Source organism: Papilio machaon, chromosome 12 (assembly GCF_912999745.1).
Source record: "Papilio machaon chromosome 12, ilPapMach1.1, whole genome shotgun sequence".
In the NCBI taxonomy this organism is placed as follows: Eukaryota; Metazoa; Arthropoda; class Insecta; order Lepidoptera; family Papilionidae; genus Papilio; species Papilio machaon.
Genome location: NC_059997.1, coordinates 2,735,457 through 2,754,498, shown reverse-complemented (window position 1 = coordinate 2,754,498; position 19,042 = coordinate 2,735,457). Strand labels below are relative to the sequence as shown.

Here is a 19,042-nt window from a genome sequence, read left to right as displayed (position 1 = left end):
CTTCAACTGTTTACACATAACTGGGTTTTAATATTTTTGTGACATTGTAGCAAACATTGTTTAATTTAAAATTAAACATTTGTAACTGAACATAAACAAAAGTTTTTTTTTACTATTTGAAGTCTGACTTTAGACACGTTTAAAAGTGGAGTCTTGAATTTAATCCGCAATCGTTCTAATGAACTAACCTCTGAGCTTAGCTTGGGAATTTAAACGTACTTAAACGTGCCAGTTAGGACGGAGGATGTTAAAACAAAGATGAGGTCTTCATTTTGTGATTAGAGACAGCCAAGACTCTCGTTTGTAAGACAAAATACGTGCAGAATTAAATGAGGATCGTCTTGTCTACCTGGAATTAAAAATATCACATTTCTTCAGCAATCTTTGTTAAAATTTTGTGAAAATATTGCTCTGTTTTAATTCGCAAATGATCGAAAAATCTTTCAATATCAATCTTATGGTTTTTCACGTAAACCATTGTTCAAATTATTTAATACTCCTGGAGTGTTAATTTTGCTTCAAAAACAACCTACCTACTCTTCTCAAGGGGCGATATACGATTCAGTGTCTTTGACTCCCTTGCTTATAAGATTAGAATGGAATAACAAGCGTAAAGGTACTTCCACAAAAACTTATCGCTCCAGTACAACAATTTTCTATTCCGTCTAAGCACAAACCTTTCTATGTATTCATTGTTGCGGCACGTACGCGAGTTATGTCATATATCGAGCACATAGCTTCACATGCTCGCCGCATGAGCTTTAGCGAATTCCCGAAAACGAATCCTCGGTGAGTTTTCGCTGTTCCGCTCGTCACGTAAGGACGTAAACTTTTAGTTCTTCAATTTATTTGTATGTGAGTAGATATGTGTATTTTGCGATAGATCTGTGGAATATATGTAGTGATACAGTAGTTTTGTGATTGAGAACATATATAATGACGCCACACAACAACACAGACATATATGAAGAATGAGGGAGATGTAAGTCCGATGTTTGAACGAATATTGAATTAAATCAATAGAAAATCATAAGAAATCTAAGTAAAAGATTTTATAACACAGGTTATTAATTATTTAATTGTCTGTTATATTTTATTTCTTTTTTCAGAAACACGTACATATATTTGTAGTGTTAAATTCGTTGTTTAAATTTAAACATAAATTACATTTGGAAAAACCTTACGTGTTTTATTTTAAAAGGAAGTAAATTTTAAACGTGAAAATAGTGATTTAAGGTAAACATTTATTACACAGTACAGTTGTAGATTTTAATCCGATTTATGTCCTGGCTAAAATATGTTTTATAGTTTGCCTTTGTTTATTCTTTGTATGAAACAACACGAAAAAAAAATATCGGATCCACCTGCAAGGACTTCCTTTCGATTAAAATATTTTTCATCAAAATCGGGCCACCAGGGGCGGAGTTTCGCGATAACACACATAAAAAAAAATTGAATTCGAATTGATAACCTCCTTCTTTTTGAAGTCGGCTAACAAACTGACACCAGTCACGTTTAATTTTGTATTATTTTATTACCGATTCTGTAAGTCGTCTGACTATTGCACGATAGGTATAACTGTTAAAGTCAAAAACATAAACGCTAACTTACCTTATTAATAGGAAAATATTTAGAAATAAACAATAACCTCTTAAGTACGCAGGAAAGTGACATAAAGAAATAATTTTCCAAAAAAGGTAAGTTTATGAAAGAAAAGGGAAAAAAGACACGGAACTATCCTTATGCTGTTGCAGCAAATAGCAAGAGATAAATAATTAGAGTATTATATAACTATTACCTTGCCTGGAAAAATCGTAGGTAGGCCTCCTGCAAGATGGACCGATGACCTAGTCAAGGTTGCGGGAGTGCACTGAGAGTGGACCGGGCATTGTGACAATCGATGGGGGAGGCCTACGTGCAGCAGTGAACAAACTCAGGCTGATTATGATGATGATGATGATGATTATCTTACTACAAAGGACTGCTTATATACATAAAATTAAATTGTTTTTTTTTTTAATATTAACCCTAAGTAATGTTTTAATTTAACCAAAAATTTTATTTAGCTTATTGACTAATGTTTGAAGCCTCTTAATAGTGATTCATAAAAAAGTAAATTAACTCGCTACCTGTTATTTCTTAGGGGGCGCCGCTTTCTCCATAGAAAGTGGTCACGCGATCTCACCATTCACAATTAGAATATAATGGAAGGCAACGAAAGTGTTTTCTGAACTACATTTTAAAAATAACTAGGTACAGTAAAAAGGGTAGATACAGTAAATTCTAGGTGGGTGTCAATGACTTTTCAAGTAGACATATAAATGCCAACATACTTGGATATGCAATATAAAAACTTTTAATTTTTTTACAATATATTGTTCCAGTCAATCATCACTCAAGGTATGTTCTGAATTTACATTAACTTAGCAATTCATGTTGAAAACTTGTATGTTAATATGAATATGTGGTGTGGAAAGAAGGCATAAAGTTAATAATGTATATATTTTAGGAAGTTTGAAAGTAGGGCCAATGATGGTAGTAAATATTGTGCCAACCTCCTGTAAGGAGCAGGGCAGTTTGATGATGATAAATTTATGTAGTTAACTTAAGATAAATAAGTTATTTATAATCTTTTTAACTATCCTTGTTTGTTTAATTCGAAAGCAACAATAGTTATTATGAAATAGTACTTTAATCAGTATTAATGAAATTTATTAATAGCATGCAAAGAATGCATCTACCAGCGTGCATGCAATTTACAGACTTCGTAGAAACGACGGAACGTAGTTCACTCTTTTTTATTATTTTCAATTCTGTTGATAATGAACTCTGTAAAATGACATCCTCGTTATTTTCCCTATTTCAAATAGTTCCATTTGAGGATCACGTAATGAAAGCAACATAATATAGGTTCTCTAGCATAGAAATACTAGTTTTATTTTTAAGTTAAGTTTATGTACATTTTTAATGTTGTTTTTTTTATTTACGGCCATATGTTTTTGATTTGATCGTTTTTACGAAATGTTTTCATTGTAAATTAATCTTACTAATATTATAAGTGCGAATGTTTAGATGTATCAATTTTAGAAGGTATCTGTAGAACAGCTAAACGGATCTCGATGAAATTTGACACAGATGTAGAACATAGTTTGGAAGAACACATAGACTATTAATTAAGTTTTTTTTTATTTCGTGCAAACGAAGTCGTGGATGACAGGTAGTAATAGAATGATATTATTTATACAGTCCATTGAAAGTTCAATATAATTTTTAAAAGGGATTTAATTGGATTAATACCAGAATGTACATTTGAATAAATAAATGCCAACGTTGTTCATTTTTAAATTCCACGTGCAGTTGTTATTACATTTTACATTTCTGCACTCATGTTTATTATTTAAAATACAACAGCGATATTGTCGCGTGGAATAGAAAATATTTTATTTTATATTCCAAGTAATAAATGGGGCACGTTTATTTAGATCTCCAGTTTGTGATTTTACGAATAGTCTGACATGAAATGAGACATATTTAAATTTGATATTCTTACTACATTTGTATCTTATGATAAAATCACAATTCTCAATAAAAGACTAAAGAATCATAAAAATATCATATTTACTTTGTTTTCCAACTCTGTAATATAACACTGGAAATATTTCAGCGGAAAGTAATAAAATTCAAATGTATCAAGAAGTCTTGAACTTAACAATTTGTTAAAAACAAAATGATATAATTAATAAAAAAGAAACCAATATGCAAAGCGCTGAATTAATTCAATTTAATGGTTATAAAATAAAATTAATATCCAAAATTTATCAAATAAATTATTTGATAAATTAAACTATTATTAATTATGTTGGTATCAACGACCTCCATATGAAGTTTACTCGTTAGCTATTAATAAGATTCTTGTCAGATAAACTCACACAAGTAGTGAGTGAGTTAGATGCATTTGATAGCAAATTTTTAACACGTTACAATATGATTTAGCGAAAAAACAAGATTTTAAAACAATTGTTGTATTATTAAATAAGGAACACCGAAACAAAAACCGATAAATCACATTGTTTTGTTTTTGAAAGTTTAAGACCACCTTCATGGTTCAAAACCAATTGGCTTCATAAAAAAATGTCAAAATGTTATTTATTGTTTTTGTTCCGACGCTCCTCAATTTTAATTTAGTATTTCGTATTGTTAAGTATATTTTAAATAGAACACAAAAACAGATGAGAACGGTATACGGAATCAAGTAAACAAGTTTTGTTTCATAATTGTTGTCAACTTTTGACCAAATCTTACAATCTTTTGTACTGGTATTTAAATCAAATTCGTACCTAAGCAGTTCATTAAAACTTGTTAGCAGTGAATTTCAACTGACGAACCATTCTTACAAAAGCAATTTGTAATCCCCCTCACTTCTTTAAAAAATAAACTGATTAAATGTAAATCCCAAACGTATATTTAATAAATAATAATAATAAATCTATATATATATAAAAGAAAGTCGTGTTAGCTACACTATTTATAACTCAAGAACTGCTGAATCGATTTGACTGAAAATTGGTAGGAAGGTAGCTTAGAACCAGGAAACGGACATAGGATTTTTATCCCGTTTTCTATTTTTTATTCCGCGCGGACGGATTCGCGGGTAAAAGCTAGTATTATAATATTAGACATGTATTTTAGTAGAAACCCCTCGTTTATGATGCGTAGTAGCTACAGCGTACATTACATGTGACATTTTCTCTAGAATCAATCAACTCAATGTAATTACAGTGTTGTGCAATCTGTACCGTACAACTCCTAACAAGTTGCTAGATATAAAAGATTAATGACTTTGAATGAGTTTCTTGAAAGCTTAACACGCGGAACTTTAGTAAACAAACTTTGTGTTGTTGTACAAAATTAATTAATGACTAAAGGGGAGTATGTTAAATTGTTTATTACGGTTCAGTAACTAGCATACTTATTTAATGGTTATTAGATTTTATAACTTGTAAAGATCAAATCTCCGAAGTGTAATCATTAAGGAAAAATATAATTTACTTTTTTCAATTCCACAAAATTAAGTTCAAACTATGAATACAGAAGTAAGGAAATGGAAACCATCAAGCCATATCAATTCAGGACCTAACATTGCCTTGGTATTGTTAGATTAATGTAGATAAATCCAAGGTCAGAGAATTTTAAACTTGTGTAAGTTAACAGTTTGGAAAATATTATTCTTTTTTTTTATTTCTCTACACTTTCAAAACTCTTTTGTTTGTAAATCGGTTATGTTATGTTCAGAAACAATTTAACATCGTTTAGCAAACCATTTTTTAAGTGCAAAGTAACTCTTAAATTTTATACACTTGTTGTAAAGGAGGTAACACTCAAAGCATAGTAACACGTAATAATTCTCTTGTTCTCAGACGGTATATCATTTTCTCAGTTGGATGCTAATAGCTAACAACATAAACGCTTTATCACTTCCATTTTGTCGGAGTTCGTACTTCCAGTGTCGTCGAGTGAATTGAAATTCAACGGCAAATATTAACAGATATGTCTATCTTTACTGCTTTTATACGGGATTTTTTTTTTGGTTTCGAGAGAAGTTGAAACTAAATTTAACATAAGAGAAAGGAGAAGAAAATATTATAATGAAATGTAAGCCAAAATTTTTAGGATCTTTTTTTTAAACATATATTTGAAAAAATAGTAAAAAGTATACATTGTAACGTATGTTACAAATCAATAAGCTGACATTTCTGAACGGATTGATGACTCTGTGGCGCGAGCTGTCAGTTGATTTTACGACTTGTCACTGTCACTTTTTACCTTGACCTCGATGCGAAGGGCATCGACCCTGTATAACCTATAATTTTTATATCTTTATTTAATCTTATACCAAATTCTTACTTCTTATCGAAATAAGAATTGCTCCCCGTACTGGGTAAGTTGTGCAAAATATATTTTATTATTTCACTGTTATTTTTTCACTTCATTTCACCATGCTATGCTTTCCTATTTAAATATGAATTTTGCTCTTTTCTATATAATTGTAAGACTGCAACGGCCCGGAACAGCTATACTACGTACCGTCCTTGCTTCGCTTTCGGTTAAAACTAGTAACGGCTGCCGGGCACGAATTTATAACCGTGCCTCAATTTGTGCCATGTCCATTACAGGGAGTAAGTTTGGAATTTTACAACATCTACATCCGACGGCCGACTGGCTTGATAAAGCCTAACGACCACTGATTGCTACTCACTCCTGGCATCGCTTCGCCACCAGGCTCAGCTCACGACTGGCTTGATATAGCCTAACAACCACCGATCACTACTCACTCCTGGCATCGCTTCGCACCCAGGCTCAGCGCGTTACAACTAGCAAGGAGCGTGCGGTACCTCAGGAACAGGGCCAGACCTTGGCGGAACCCTCTTTTATTAGTTTAATTTCTTTATAAAATTGATCAATATTTTTTTTATTATTCATTTTATTTACTAATATAACTTATATTCTTTTCTAATTTTTGTCACTTTTATTTATTTTCTTTTCCCTCAAAAAAAAAAAAGAAATAACGTGACAACATTATGAAGATATACCACTTAAGAAGGATAAAGGAAAATATTTTAAATACAATTTGTAATTGAACATTTTAACCCACGCGGCGTATAAACGAGTTTTTAATTTAAATCGCAATCATTCTAACAAAGTAACCGCGGAGTTTATCCGTGAATTTAAACGCATTTAGACCTTCTAGTTAAGATAAAAAGGAAAGGTTTACACAAAGACGAGCCACTGAGCTCATCTTCGTTTAATTTAAAATTCAAAAACTTTGAAATAGAGATTCAGAAACCTGAACCTTTGTTGCTGTTCGGTGATTTTTATGAACAAGTTTCACTGATGTCCCGACTTTTTCTATATTACACTAGATAAAATTATAAGAAACGATGATTTCTTTACTTAATGCGAGTTTAAATGACGGAGTATATTATTATATATTGTACTAGGTATTGCTTTCAAAAAACAAGCCTGCAGTCAGTGATACGTTGCATTCAGTGACTGCAGTTGTAATAAATTAGACGCTTATTTACCATCCTCGGCGTAGTATCAGTGGACAGGCTAATGTTTAACAGCAACTTAAGCTTCAGCGGACTTCACTAATTTATTCACCTCCTTACACAAAGTAGGCCTTTGCCGATATTTTTTTTTTTCAATTTTTTTTTGAAACCAGAACCTAACAATTTTTATGACACTATAACGATAATAAATTATAATTATCTCATATTTAATTAATTTCATATTATATTTTTTATTGATTACAATAAAATAATAAACAATAAACCTATTTACACGATTACAAAGGTGAAAGTTTATGAGGATAAGTTGAATGAATTTTTATCCCCTTACGCATGAAATAATGGAAGTATTTTCTACGTGACCAACTATCTATTTCTTTAAAGTAAACACGGCAAATAATTAACATTGACAAGTGGCTTAGATAATCTAAATAATAGGTCAGCAATCAGCTTAAGTGTTTGAATCAACATCGATTATATCTCTAATAATTAATTTATTCGTCAATTTGCAAATTAGGCTTCTAAATGTATATTGACCAGGTCAGTTCTGTTCACTGTAACTAATTTATATTAATTAGCATTTATATAAAATAGAGATAAAACAGGATTATAATAAAAAATATGTTTTTTTTATAATTTAATTTAATTAGCGCAATTGTATTCGCGCAGAATTAAAAAAAAAACTTAATTAGTAGCCTATGTGTTCTTTAGGACAATGCTCTGCATCTGTGCCAAAATTAATCGAGATCTGTTGATCCGTTCTAGAGATACCTTTAAACAAACATCCATTCATCCATCATCTAAACATTCGCATTTATAATATTACTAGCTTTTAACCGCGACTTCGACCGCGCGGAATAAAAAAATGCACACAAGATAAAAAATCCTAGTTCCTATGTCCGTCTCCTAGTTCTAAGCTACCTGCCCACCAATTTTCAGCCAAATCGATTCAGCTGTTCTTGAGTTATAAATAGTGTAACTAACAAGACTTTCTTTTATAATATAGATAGATAGTGTTATGTCGATAAGTTTGTTTTCAACATTTTCTTGTAAATTTTTCAATACATTTGGAGCATTTCTTCACCTTGTTAAATGTTTTTTTTACCTTCATATAAAATTGTCGATGTAGCTTGATTCAAATTAAATTGCTAGAAGATTTATTAGAATCGTAAATCCTAATCCCGACACTATTTGAATTCAAATACTTAAGTGCGGCCAATTTCGTAGGAAATAGGAAAAGTCTTAAAATTGAATCCAGAAAAAACTTTTACATCACTAAGAAATAAATCTCATTCAAATAATTTATTGTACAAAGTTTGAAGGGTTGCAAAGTACTTTAAATTTATTTTTGTAGTATTAAGAATGCACAACTTTATTTCGATTTTAAGACTTCAATAAATGTTCGAATTTCGAAAAAAAAGGGTTATTTTGAATCCATGCATATCTTGAAACATCTTACTAATATAATAAATGCGAAAGTTTAGATGGATGGATATTTGTTTGAAGGTATCTCCAGAACGGCTCAACGGATCTTGATGAAATTTGGCACAGATGTAGAACATAGTCTGGAAGAACACATTGACTACTTGTTTTAATTTCGAGCGGACGGAGTCGCGGGCGACAGCTAGTTAAAACAAAAGCGAAATATCACTTATCATGATTTAGGTAAATGTAAAAAACATCTTTGTAAATAAAAGTCCTAGCGTGAATTCAAAAGTTATTATACACATATTTCTACAATTGCTTATGAGATAAAGCACACAGCACTTATCACTGACTCATCCAAAACATTGCGAACTAGTTACTAATGTCGAAGGTCACTTTATATTTAGTCTATGTAACAATTACGTATTACAAATCTTATAATTTTAGTCTTCCGTTTATATTTATTTCTTCTTTTTTCGAATAAATTCATTCCCAGTAAAATAATTCCCAATTAATTTAAAGCAATATCTGAATTTAATTACAAAAACCAATAAACACAACTTATTTCTTTCTATAACTTCCAGAGAAAGAATATGAACCAATGGTTATTTCATTATTGGAAAATCAAATTATTATTAATAACCTATAAGAGGTCACAGTTAAAAACACATGCTTATCTACTTTATAACATACATAGGTACCCAATGAAAAATACACTTCTAAATAAAAAATGCAGTAAGGCAAAAATTACATAAGAAATAATAACAAAAAAAAAAATGATGACTATTCCAATACGCCTTGTGAATACAAAGTCTGATTACTCTGTGTTTATGATCTTTCCTCTTTGGAATGTCAACCACAACTTTACTGCACGGCAATAATTTAAATGACAATAACGTATTGGATAAATTAATTAAAATGACGTCATGTTCATTGAAGTTCTAGTTGCTGTTTAGTTAATAAGTTATTGGCGCATCTTAAAAATTCATCAATACCTAATAAATGTAGACTCTACTAGAGAGTATCAGAAATCGTTTACTTTACTATATGTTCTAAAACCTAAAACTCATTGTATATTTTTAATTCACATCTGAGGGTCTAGCACGAAAATATTAGTAACGTCAACGATAAAATTTGTGTAACATTTTTACTCCCATCGGACGTAAAATACGACAAATTTTTATACAAATTTTGACATATTTCGTCGATGACGTTAACGCACATCGCAAATATTCGTGATAGACCCTCTGTATCCTTTTGCAATCACGTATCATCGTTCGTCATCCTTGTATATTATAACATTATTTATATTAATATCAAAACGTTTTAATATCCAAATATACAGAAGTAATGTCATGAAATACAGTTTGGAATTTTTAATATCATATTATGCGCTTTGTCAAAAATTATAATCTGCATTCAGTGATAATTAGCACTTAGAATTCATAAGACATTCACGACAAGACTGCATGACGTGTGTCTTTGACGGTCTTTCAAATGAACTTGAATGTATAATCTTCAGTGACTGCTATTCAACGACTTGTGAATAAATTGTGCAACTTTATATAATTTATATCATTAAAATTGCGCGAATTGATAAAAATAAATTACACAGTGACAGTGAATCTTGGATTACGAACTATGGTCGAATTTCAAAGACTTGTAGAAATAAAATTCTTTATAGAAATTAACGTGATTCTAAAAAAATACACACATTAGGAGTAACTAACAAACTTTCGTATTTAAGTGTTAAGTATAGCTTTCCTCAGCGAAAACTTAATCACAAGGGTTTACGAACTTCTTTTGTTTCAAGCGGATTTAAAACTCTATCCTCACCTCGTATTCTCTGTGGACAAATTTGAAATTTTAATAGTAAGAAAATATTTTCTACAATCTTTTTTTTAAAACTTTTTAATATACAAACATGAAGTTTTGACAAACCCCTGAAGTATTACTTAGGATTATAGTCAGACAAGTATACCTGGATGTATACCTTCATGAGAGAGGCGCTGCTCTCGCTGTTAGTTCTGAGATAAAATATTTATAACCTACATGGCCATAGAAAATGGTATAAAAGGAAAAAATATGACATGACAGTTACAGTACGAAATGGATCGCGAGACAATATTTTAACATTAACAGAAGGGCACCAGAGAGCTATTATAATTTACTTTGACTTATGTTCTCCGGATTAGATATCCGACTGATTGTAAATCACAGATAAAATACAGTTGTTGCCCGCAAATTTGTCTGCATAGCGTTAAAAGATAACAGAGTCTTGGTTCGTTGTGATTAGTACCAGACATATACTAGGAATTATTAAGATTGAAACATACATTACAATTTTGTATTGAGTCTTTCTGTCGGTGTTACATGTACATTGGTCACAGCATGTTACATGTTTACAATCAACGCTTGTTGCATTATACAGAAAAAAATCAATGAGTGTACAGTCAGAGATTCCTAGCTCATTACACCATGAAGATGGCTAAATAGTGTTTTGTTTACGTTTCGATATTAAGTACGACAGAACAGATTATAGTGTTTTAATATTTTGAAAGGAATTTATTTATACTTTTTGTTGGGTCTCGGACTGCTTTATGAAATACAACTACTACTATTATAATACCACTAAAAGTCACTGTTGTTTGAATAAGTAAAAATTGAAAATAATGTAGGACAACGTAAACAAACCTTTCGTGACTATTATATACCATCAGGGGCTCTCAACAAATGCGTACTACAATTTTCATTGATAATACATAGAATATTAAGAATACATAGAAGTACAGTTATATATGTCTATGTACATATGTGTACATATTAATTACTTTACATAGAATCAACATTTCCAACATTTGGTGAAACCTAAACAGATGGTTCCCAGATGATTGCTCTTTTAATTGTCTTTGACTAAAGTTCCAACAATTTAAACTGCTAGGATATAAATTAACTAGTTTTATAGCTATCAAGTGTCCACCACCCAATTATAGACCATAAATTAATTAAATGAACGTTTGGCCGATAAAACAATAATGTGCTTTGATCGATTGTTATTGAACATCGTAGGATAAAGGAAATTACTATTTTTATGATTAACGATTGCAGACTGGTTTATTAATAAACATATAAATATGTTTCTTTGGATATTCTTCAATTTTTGTCATAGAAAAACCCAATAATTTCAATTCTTTAGTAAAATATGAATAGGTTACTTAAATGGTCATAAAATATTTCATCCAAGTGAACTTTTGCTAACATATATTACCGAAATGATCGCAACTTGCGCGTGCGCAGATAAGTCAATGTACAGCTTTCAAATGTCAATGCAGATTTCTCTCTAAAATTCGTACATGTATACGAAAAATTATCAACATCGTTTTTTTTTTTTCTTACAGCCGATGATATAAAGCTAAGAAAAATTGTGAACCAGTCGAACCATTTTTAATTAAAAGCACATAAGTTTGCACACTTACAAATCACTTATCATACAGTTATTTCGTAAGATTGGAAATTAATAAAGTTTACAATTTTACGGTGACATACGTATATGGTATACATAGTTCACAAATAGACATTCTGTGCTGCCGTCATTCCGACTTCCTACATAAATTTAATGTTTATTTTACTTGCATCTTTGGTTTTTACTTCGTTCTAAATAAATTCGCAAATGTTTATTTTATGTGTTCGCCCCAGATCTAATAGAAAATAAGATTTACTGATCAGTTAACTACGAACAGACCTAAATCTAGAAATAGTTTAACGCAGTTAGTTCTCAAGCATTTACTATTAGACTGTATAATAACAAACTTAAAACTTTTTTTATTCTATTATTTCATAGCTTCATAGCTTTACTACATTTGGTAAATAAATATTTTAGATTCAAATATTTATCGACTCGGAATAAAAAAAAATGATGAATATAAAAAAAGATTTCGTTACATTTACATCAATGTACTTGAATTCGTATTTACACTGAAAAGTAATTAAGTCGCTGCACCGTAGTTACCTAAGATGAATGCTTTGTTCATGAGTTCACGAGTGTCAGAACGCACTGCATGACGACAGTGAAATAATCTATGTATCCTTCAATTTCAATATTTGTATCTATATTCAGCAGTCAGCGTAAGTTGATTAAAGCAAAGAAAACGCACATCTATAAGCATGGTTTTCCACTGTTTAAATTCTGACTCTTAAAATAATACACCTTTATATGTTTGTTTCGGTAGTGTAAACCCACAGCTAGATATTCCGTACTGACGCTGTTACGTCACTAAATACCAATTCATTTATTTTATATCATAAAAAACTATATAAAATGATAAAATGTAGGAGTGGTGACCTAGTATATTTTTGGAGTCGTGAAATCGTTTACACAGACAATGACTGATACACACCTTGATGGATATGATGGATGTTTCTAATTGTATTTAAATGTCAATGAACTTTATTATCAGATGTACAAACATTGTTATCGATTATTCACACCCAAACTAATATTTCGCCGGTTACTGTGTTATAATGACACCTTAATCTATAAATAACTAGGACAGAAAAATTAAAAAAAAAATTTGCCATTTTATAATGCAGAAAATAGTCATCAAGAGGGGTATTTTTAACTATATAGTGATTCAGACAATCTTAATAAAGATACAATACCTATTAATTAAACGTATAAATAAATATAAAGAACTCAACGTTTTTATTTTTCCTTTCTTGTTTATAATGGATAAGATATTCATTCTTAGCACAATACAGCTGTGAAAGAACTACACTACAACAATTGTATCTGGAATTGACTGACACACATACACTGAGGGTTAGAAGCCGTTAGTATCACTTAGCTTTAAGCATCTTTGAGCAATCAGCAGTGGATATTCGCCATACATGAACATCTGTTTACAGTCTACCAGCCCTACAACGGCCGCTTAACGCTTTCAATACCGAATATTTGAAATGGTCCGTGTATATCGGCCCAATTATCCACTTGGCCTTACGGATTTCGCTTCAGTTCAAGTTATCAACTAAGATTACAATTAGCAATTCCTTTGGAGTTTAAGGCACCTACATTGTGAAATAACAGTCGAGTGCTCTATATACGCACATTGGTCTTACAAACAGCATTATATCCTTATACTAGCGGTCGCCACCGACTTCGTCAGCACAGAAAAAAATAAAATAGGTAGCCTAAAATGTTCTCGCGTGCATCAGCTACCTTCCCGCCAAAGTCAAAATCGGTCCAGGCGTTCCGAAGATTACACGGTAAAAATGCGGCCGTACTGACTAAAATAAAAACGAATATTTTAGAAATTGGTTTTTGATTATCTGCAATGCAAATATATTACCTGTACGAAATATTTTTTTTTTTCTCGATATTACATACAGTCACTCCATTTTTACTAATATGTATAGGTAGATTAATTTGTAAAGTGACACAATATTCATGTCACGTTTCTTAAATATTTTCCTTTGTCCTTATATTTTGGCGTCTTTGTCTTGTGACTTCATGGTGTCTATTTTAAGTAACATCTATCGAAGTTATAACCGAACGCAATGGTTCGCGACGGCACCTCCATTAATATTCTTAAAATAGGACTGCGTCAAACATGTCGCTTTGATATATTAAAAGACATAAGTATTTTTCGTGAAGTCGCTGATACGTCTAGCCGGTAGAATTGCCGACGCCATTTGAAGGACAGATTCGTGTCGGTGAAAAGTGGACTGGCACAATTTATTTTTACCGATTCCCGCAAACGCGATCAATTTGAAACTGAGAGAAAGGGATAAGTATAATCGACAGATCCGTGAACTGAACGTCGACTCCACGTCTTTTATTGTCACGGAATTTCTAAATTTAAATAAAATCGACGACTTTACAAAAATTCTAACCGATTTATAAGTTGCAAAGTTTTTAAATATAGCCGTATACGGCTATAAGGTTACTTTTGTTCGAATGGTTCCCAGTATGGATTGTAATCACAATTGAAAGCGATAGATGGCGCTATCAATGAGTTTTTTTTTTTTTTTTTTTTTTTTTTTTTTTTTTTTTTTTTTTTTGGGCGGCGCTATGCCGCCCTCTCCTTCTCCCCCTGGCGTGTTTTAAGCCAGAGACTTTTATGGTTCTTTTTATTATAATCATTAAACTTTTTACACTAGTTGCTTATATCTATAACATGTATTCTTAGTACTAATTTAAAAACTTAATTGCTATATAAAATAAAATAAATGAATTTGCTTTCTATTTACAGTTTAAAATTCTCTTAAATTTACTAACATATAATTTAAAATTTACTTAATAATGCTGTAACTTATGTCTGTATGTTAAAATGTAAAAATATCACAGTACAACAATTTTAACATCTAGCTTAATTTTATTTCTTTTTAAGGCCGACAGCATTCCTATTTTGTTTTATTTCTTTCTATTATCTTATTTGCTATTTCCTTGCAATATTCTATAAATTTTGTTCTACTCTCCTTGTTTCTTATTAAATTTTTTATGTTTTCTAATGATATTTTCTCTTTTGTTGCAGTTTCAAATTCTACTCTCTTCCTACCAAACACCGGACACTCTACTATGGCATGCAGCACGGATTCGCCCCGTGCCGGATCGCAGATGCACGAGGGGCTCGTCTTACACTTGAACCTGTGTAAGTATTCTGCGAACCCCCCGTGACCTGTTAAAACTTGTACCAGCACGGGGTCCAACTCTAACTTGCGGAGCACTGGGTAGGCGCTGATGGCGTCAGGGAAGAAGACTCTAGTTGTCGAGGCCGTGACTCCCTCTTTGTAGCGCCTGTTCCATTCGTCAAGCGAGTCCAATCGGAGTTGTCGCTTGACGAATGAAACAGGAACTTTGTCGTAATGAGGTTTGGTCTTTACTCCGACTGCCGCTTGTTTTGCGAGTTGGTCCGCCCTCTCGTTTCCCTCCACCCCCACGTGCGCTTTTATCCAATTCAACCTTACTTCCTTCCCCGCTTCCACACAACCTTTCACCATTCTCCTTATTTCCCCTACGAGGGGGTGGAGGGAGTCGATACTACGCAACGACTCTAGGGCGGACCTGGAGTCGGAGTAAATGCCAAACCTCCTTGAGGGGCTCCTAACAACAAATTTCACGGCCTCATATAGGGCATACAGTTCCGCCTGATATACGGTGCAGAAATTCCCCAGCTTTAATTTCCGGCAGGAGGTCTCCGCGGCGCCATCCCATATGGATAACGCCGCGCCGACTCTGCCGTCAATTTTGCTACCGTCGGTGTAAATTCTTACATCGACGGTAGCTCGCTGGGCAACTTCGTCACCGTCCGTCAGGCAGTCGAACTGCAGCCCTTCCAGGTGGGCGGGGTGCTCGGCCTCTTCGTACTTTGTCGGTCTCTCCAAATCTCGGTCCCGCAGCACTCGCTGGCTGTGGCCCTTCTTTACTTCGTAAAGAAGGGCCGCTTCTTGTACCCGTAGGTCCAGAGGAAGCAGGCCAGCGAGTGCTACGGCAGCGTTTAGAGAGACCGTCCTATAGGCCCTTACGATTTTTTGAGCAAACCCGCGCTGCACCCGGTCTGCTATCAATGAGTTTGAGGTTATACAGAAACAATAAAACGCCTACAACGATGACTAACAACTAGCAACTAGATCATTCTGAGTACATAATTAGACTAAGAATAAATTAATGCGAAATACAAATCAGAAATTTTGTTATCTGTTTTCACTAACCATTAATATTATTCGCTATCAAATAGGTCAAACTTTAATATATCGGTAATTGGCGTGATAAAATATTTGAGTGAAGTTGTTGTGAATAGGGATAGTAATAGAAGAATTATATTTTTTATATATATTAAAAATAGCATGTTGCAAAATTACCTCCCACAATGTAATTTTCACCCCTAAATTATATTCCCTCTTCACAACAGTCGACGTATGAGTTTTATTTGTAAAAGCTTTCGTCAGCTTATTTCACCCTTCGACCTAATTCCCCTAAAAAGAAAACGCAAAAAAAAATTGTACACATTACTTTCTAGTTGTGAAAAAATGTTCATTATATTATGCATTTGTATCATAATTTATAGGATTTCATTAACTTCCCTCAGGTTTAATTACTCAAATAATTTTCATTAAAAAGACCGCATCTGATTTTCCTTAGAGCTTCAAGAGTAATGCACTTGTGTCTAAAATTTCAAACACTAAAAGCTTTTTGTGACCGAATGAAAGGACTCCGGCGTAATGTAGTTTGTCCATTTCAAGTAAATTGCTTTGCGCTAAGTTCAGTAACTTATTCATTGGTGGTAATTTATTCAACCGATACTGCATGTGAAATGCGATTTCCGTTTCTACTCTAAATGTGTAGAGTCGCATTGAATACAATCTATTTACATTGCATATTGCTTTTATTTTCTATGTCAGCAGTAAATTCGTGATTCTATTGATTTTGCAGATGTTTGTAAAACATGATTATATTAGAATACGTTCATCATCAGCTCACTATACGTCCTCACTGAGGGGCTCGAAGGCTAACCTAACTTAGGGGTGACTATATCATAGTCAATCATGCTGGCCCAATGCGGGTTGGTTGACTTCACACATATCTTTGAATTTCTTCGCAGGTAGTACCTAGTAACCTTCACCGTAAGAACGTCGAATAAATGTACATATGTAAATCGAAAGTCGAAAAAACACATTGGTTCATAGGGGGATTCAGACCTAGGACCTGTAGATTATAAGTCAAGAGCTTAAACCTTGAGCCACCGACGCCATTATCGGATTTACCAGTATTAAATCCTTTGAATAAACAAAACATTTTTTTTTTCAAAATATTAGCAATATGTCCATGTTCATCGGTAGTAGAAACAGCGCGTAGATACGTTATAAAAAATTCCAAAACATTTTAAAAAACGTGTCTCTTTAAATAAATGTAGTTAACGTTGTAATTAGAATTCTTTTTCTAAAGTGTTAATTTGTATTTTCTCTAACTCATTTGACGTGCTAATTGGGTATCATGTATCAAAGCCAAATATCTGGCCAACAGTCTCAGTGTACACGTGTTACAAGAAAAGAAAAAAAACTGGCGCCTCTATATATTTATACTACGACTCCTCGTTGTTTTAATTAACGATGTTTAAGTTGATTTTTTTTTAAATTGTGATTGACTAAATTTCAGTCATGACATCATTCGCTACTGTTAATTTAGTTAAATTTACATAAATTAATTAACAAAAATTAAATTAATTGTTGTTAATTAGTAATCTGTATTGTAGTTGACAATTTATGTAGATTTGTTTTTTTTATTTGTTTTAATTGAGATTATAGAAAAGAATAAAGAAGGAAAATAAATTCACAAGATATAAATTAGCTCTTAACAACACTAACACACACAACAGTAATCAAGCCGGTAAGGAGATTACGGATATCCATTTGAGGTTCTCGCATATCTCTTTCGCCTCTTTCAAATTCATATATATTTGCATTCATACTCGTAGTTAATCTTATACGTATAAGTCTTAATCCAATCCAAGTGAAAGGATCATTAACCTTCAGAATATAAAATAATGTGCAACATAATTATCATGAATGAAATATCTCCCACTCACTACTCAACAGCTTTAGCGATCAAGAAATTCAATTTCGTAATTAGAATTTTGATATAATTTAATTGGCCAGATAAATTTGTCGCACTATTTGTTGGTAGCTTATACGTAAGGGCGCAATTTCATTAGCCAATAACTCGATCGTTATACAGCATGTGGAGAGTCCTTGCATATGTGGTAACGACTAAACGAAACGACGACAATGATTGTTTGATGTAAACCAAGCCTCTTGCTTGGACTCAGTAGACGAGTATAACATAGGTGAGGAAAATCCCATGTCTCATGTCTCCCTAACGACTAATGAAAACGGTTCTAGCATGAGTGAACATGAAATCTGTCGCACCACGCATACAGTAAAACGACGGAGTTATCCACTAATGAATCTGCTCCTTAAAGCTATGACATTCCATTTACATGACACGTGTCCGAATAAACTATCAAAATTTCCGAGTTATAATTAGAATAAACTTTTGTCAGAACGCAAAGTTACGCGTCGACGTTGTTTCCTCGTGTTTTGCAGGAATATTCTATTATAGTTTGAAATTAGCAACAGTATGGCGTACAATTTTCAAGTGTCTAATAATTATTACAAGTTGTACTGATGGAACTTACCGCTTTATACAAGAGATAGTATAAAAATTGATCGATCCATCTTAAAGAAATTTAACATTTTGTTAATTACTATGAACAGAAAATGTTAAATATTATTAGTATACAACTCGCATAAAAACCAGCATTCACTTCTCAATATAATATTTTGTTGAAAACATTATAAACACGATTCCATTAAAGGCTTCAGTTAGAAAATATATGTTTTATTTAAGATGCATTTGCTCATAACCTGTATTCTACTACCAATGTATCGTAACAATATTTACACCAGTATTAGTAATAAAGTATCTATTTTATGGGATAATTAAATACTTGATTAATTAAACTTACCATTACGTAGAGTAAATTAATGTTTAAAAC

General features: G+C 32.2%; 1 protein-coding gene across 1 annotated transcript; it reads right to left on the bottom strand.

The window, feature by feature from the left end:
* Window positions 1-14,891: 14,891 nt before the first annotated feature.
* Window positions 14,892-16,766, bottom strand: LOC123721513. Its single transcript, XM_045680337.1, has 2 exons — window positions 16,649-16,766; window positions 14,892-16,048 (listed from the first exon to the last, which is right to left on the bottom strand). The coding sequence occupies exons 1-2, from the start codon at window positions 16,764-16,766 to the stop codon at window positions 14,892-14,894; spliced, it is 1,275 nt and encodes a 424-aa protein (XP_045536293.1).
* Between the last annotated feature and the right edge of the window lie 2,276 nt (window positions 16,767-19,042).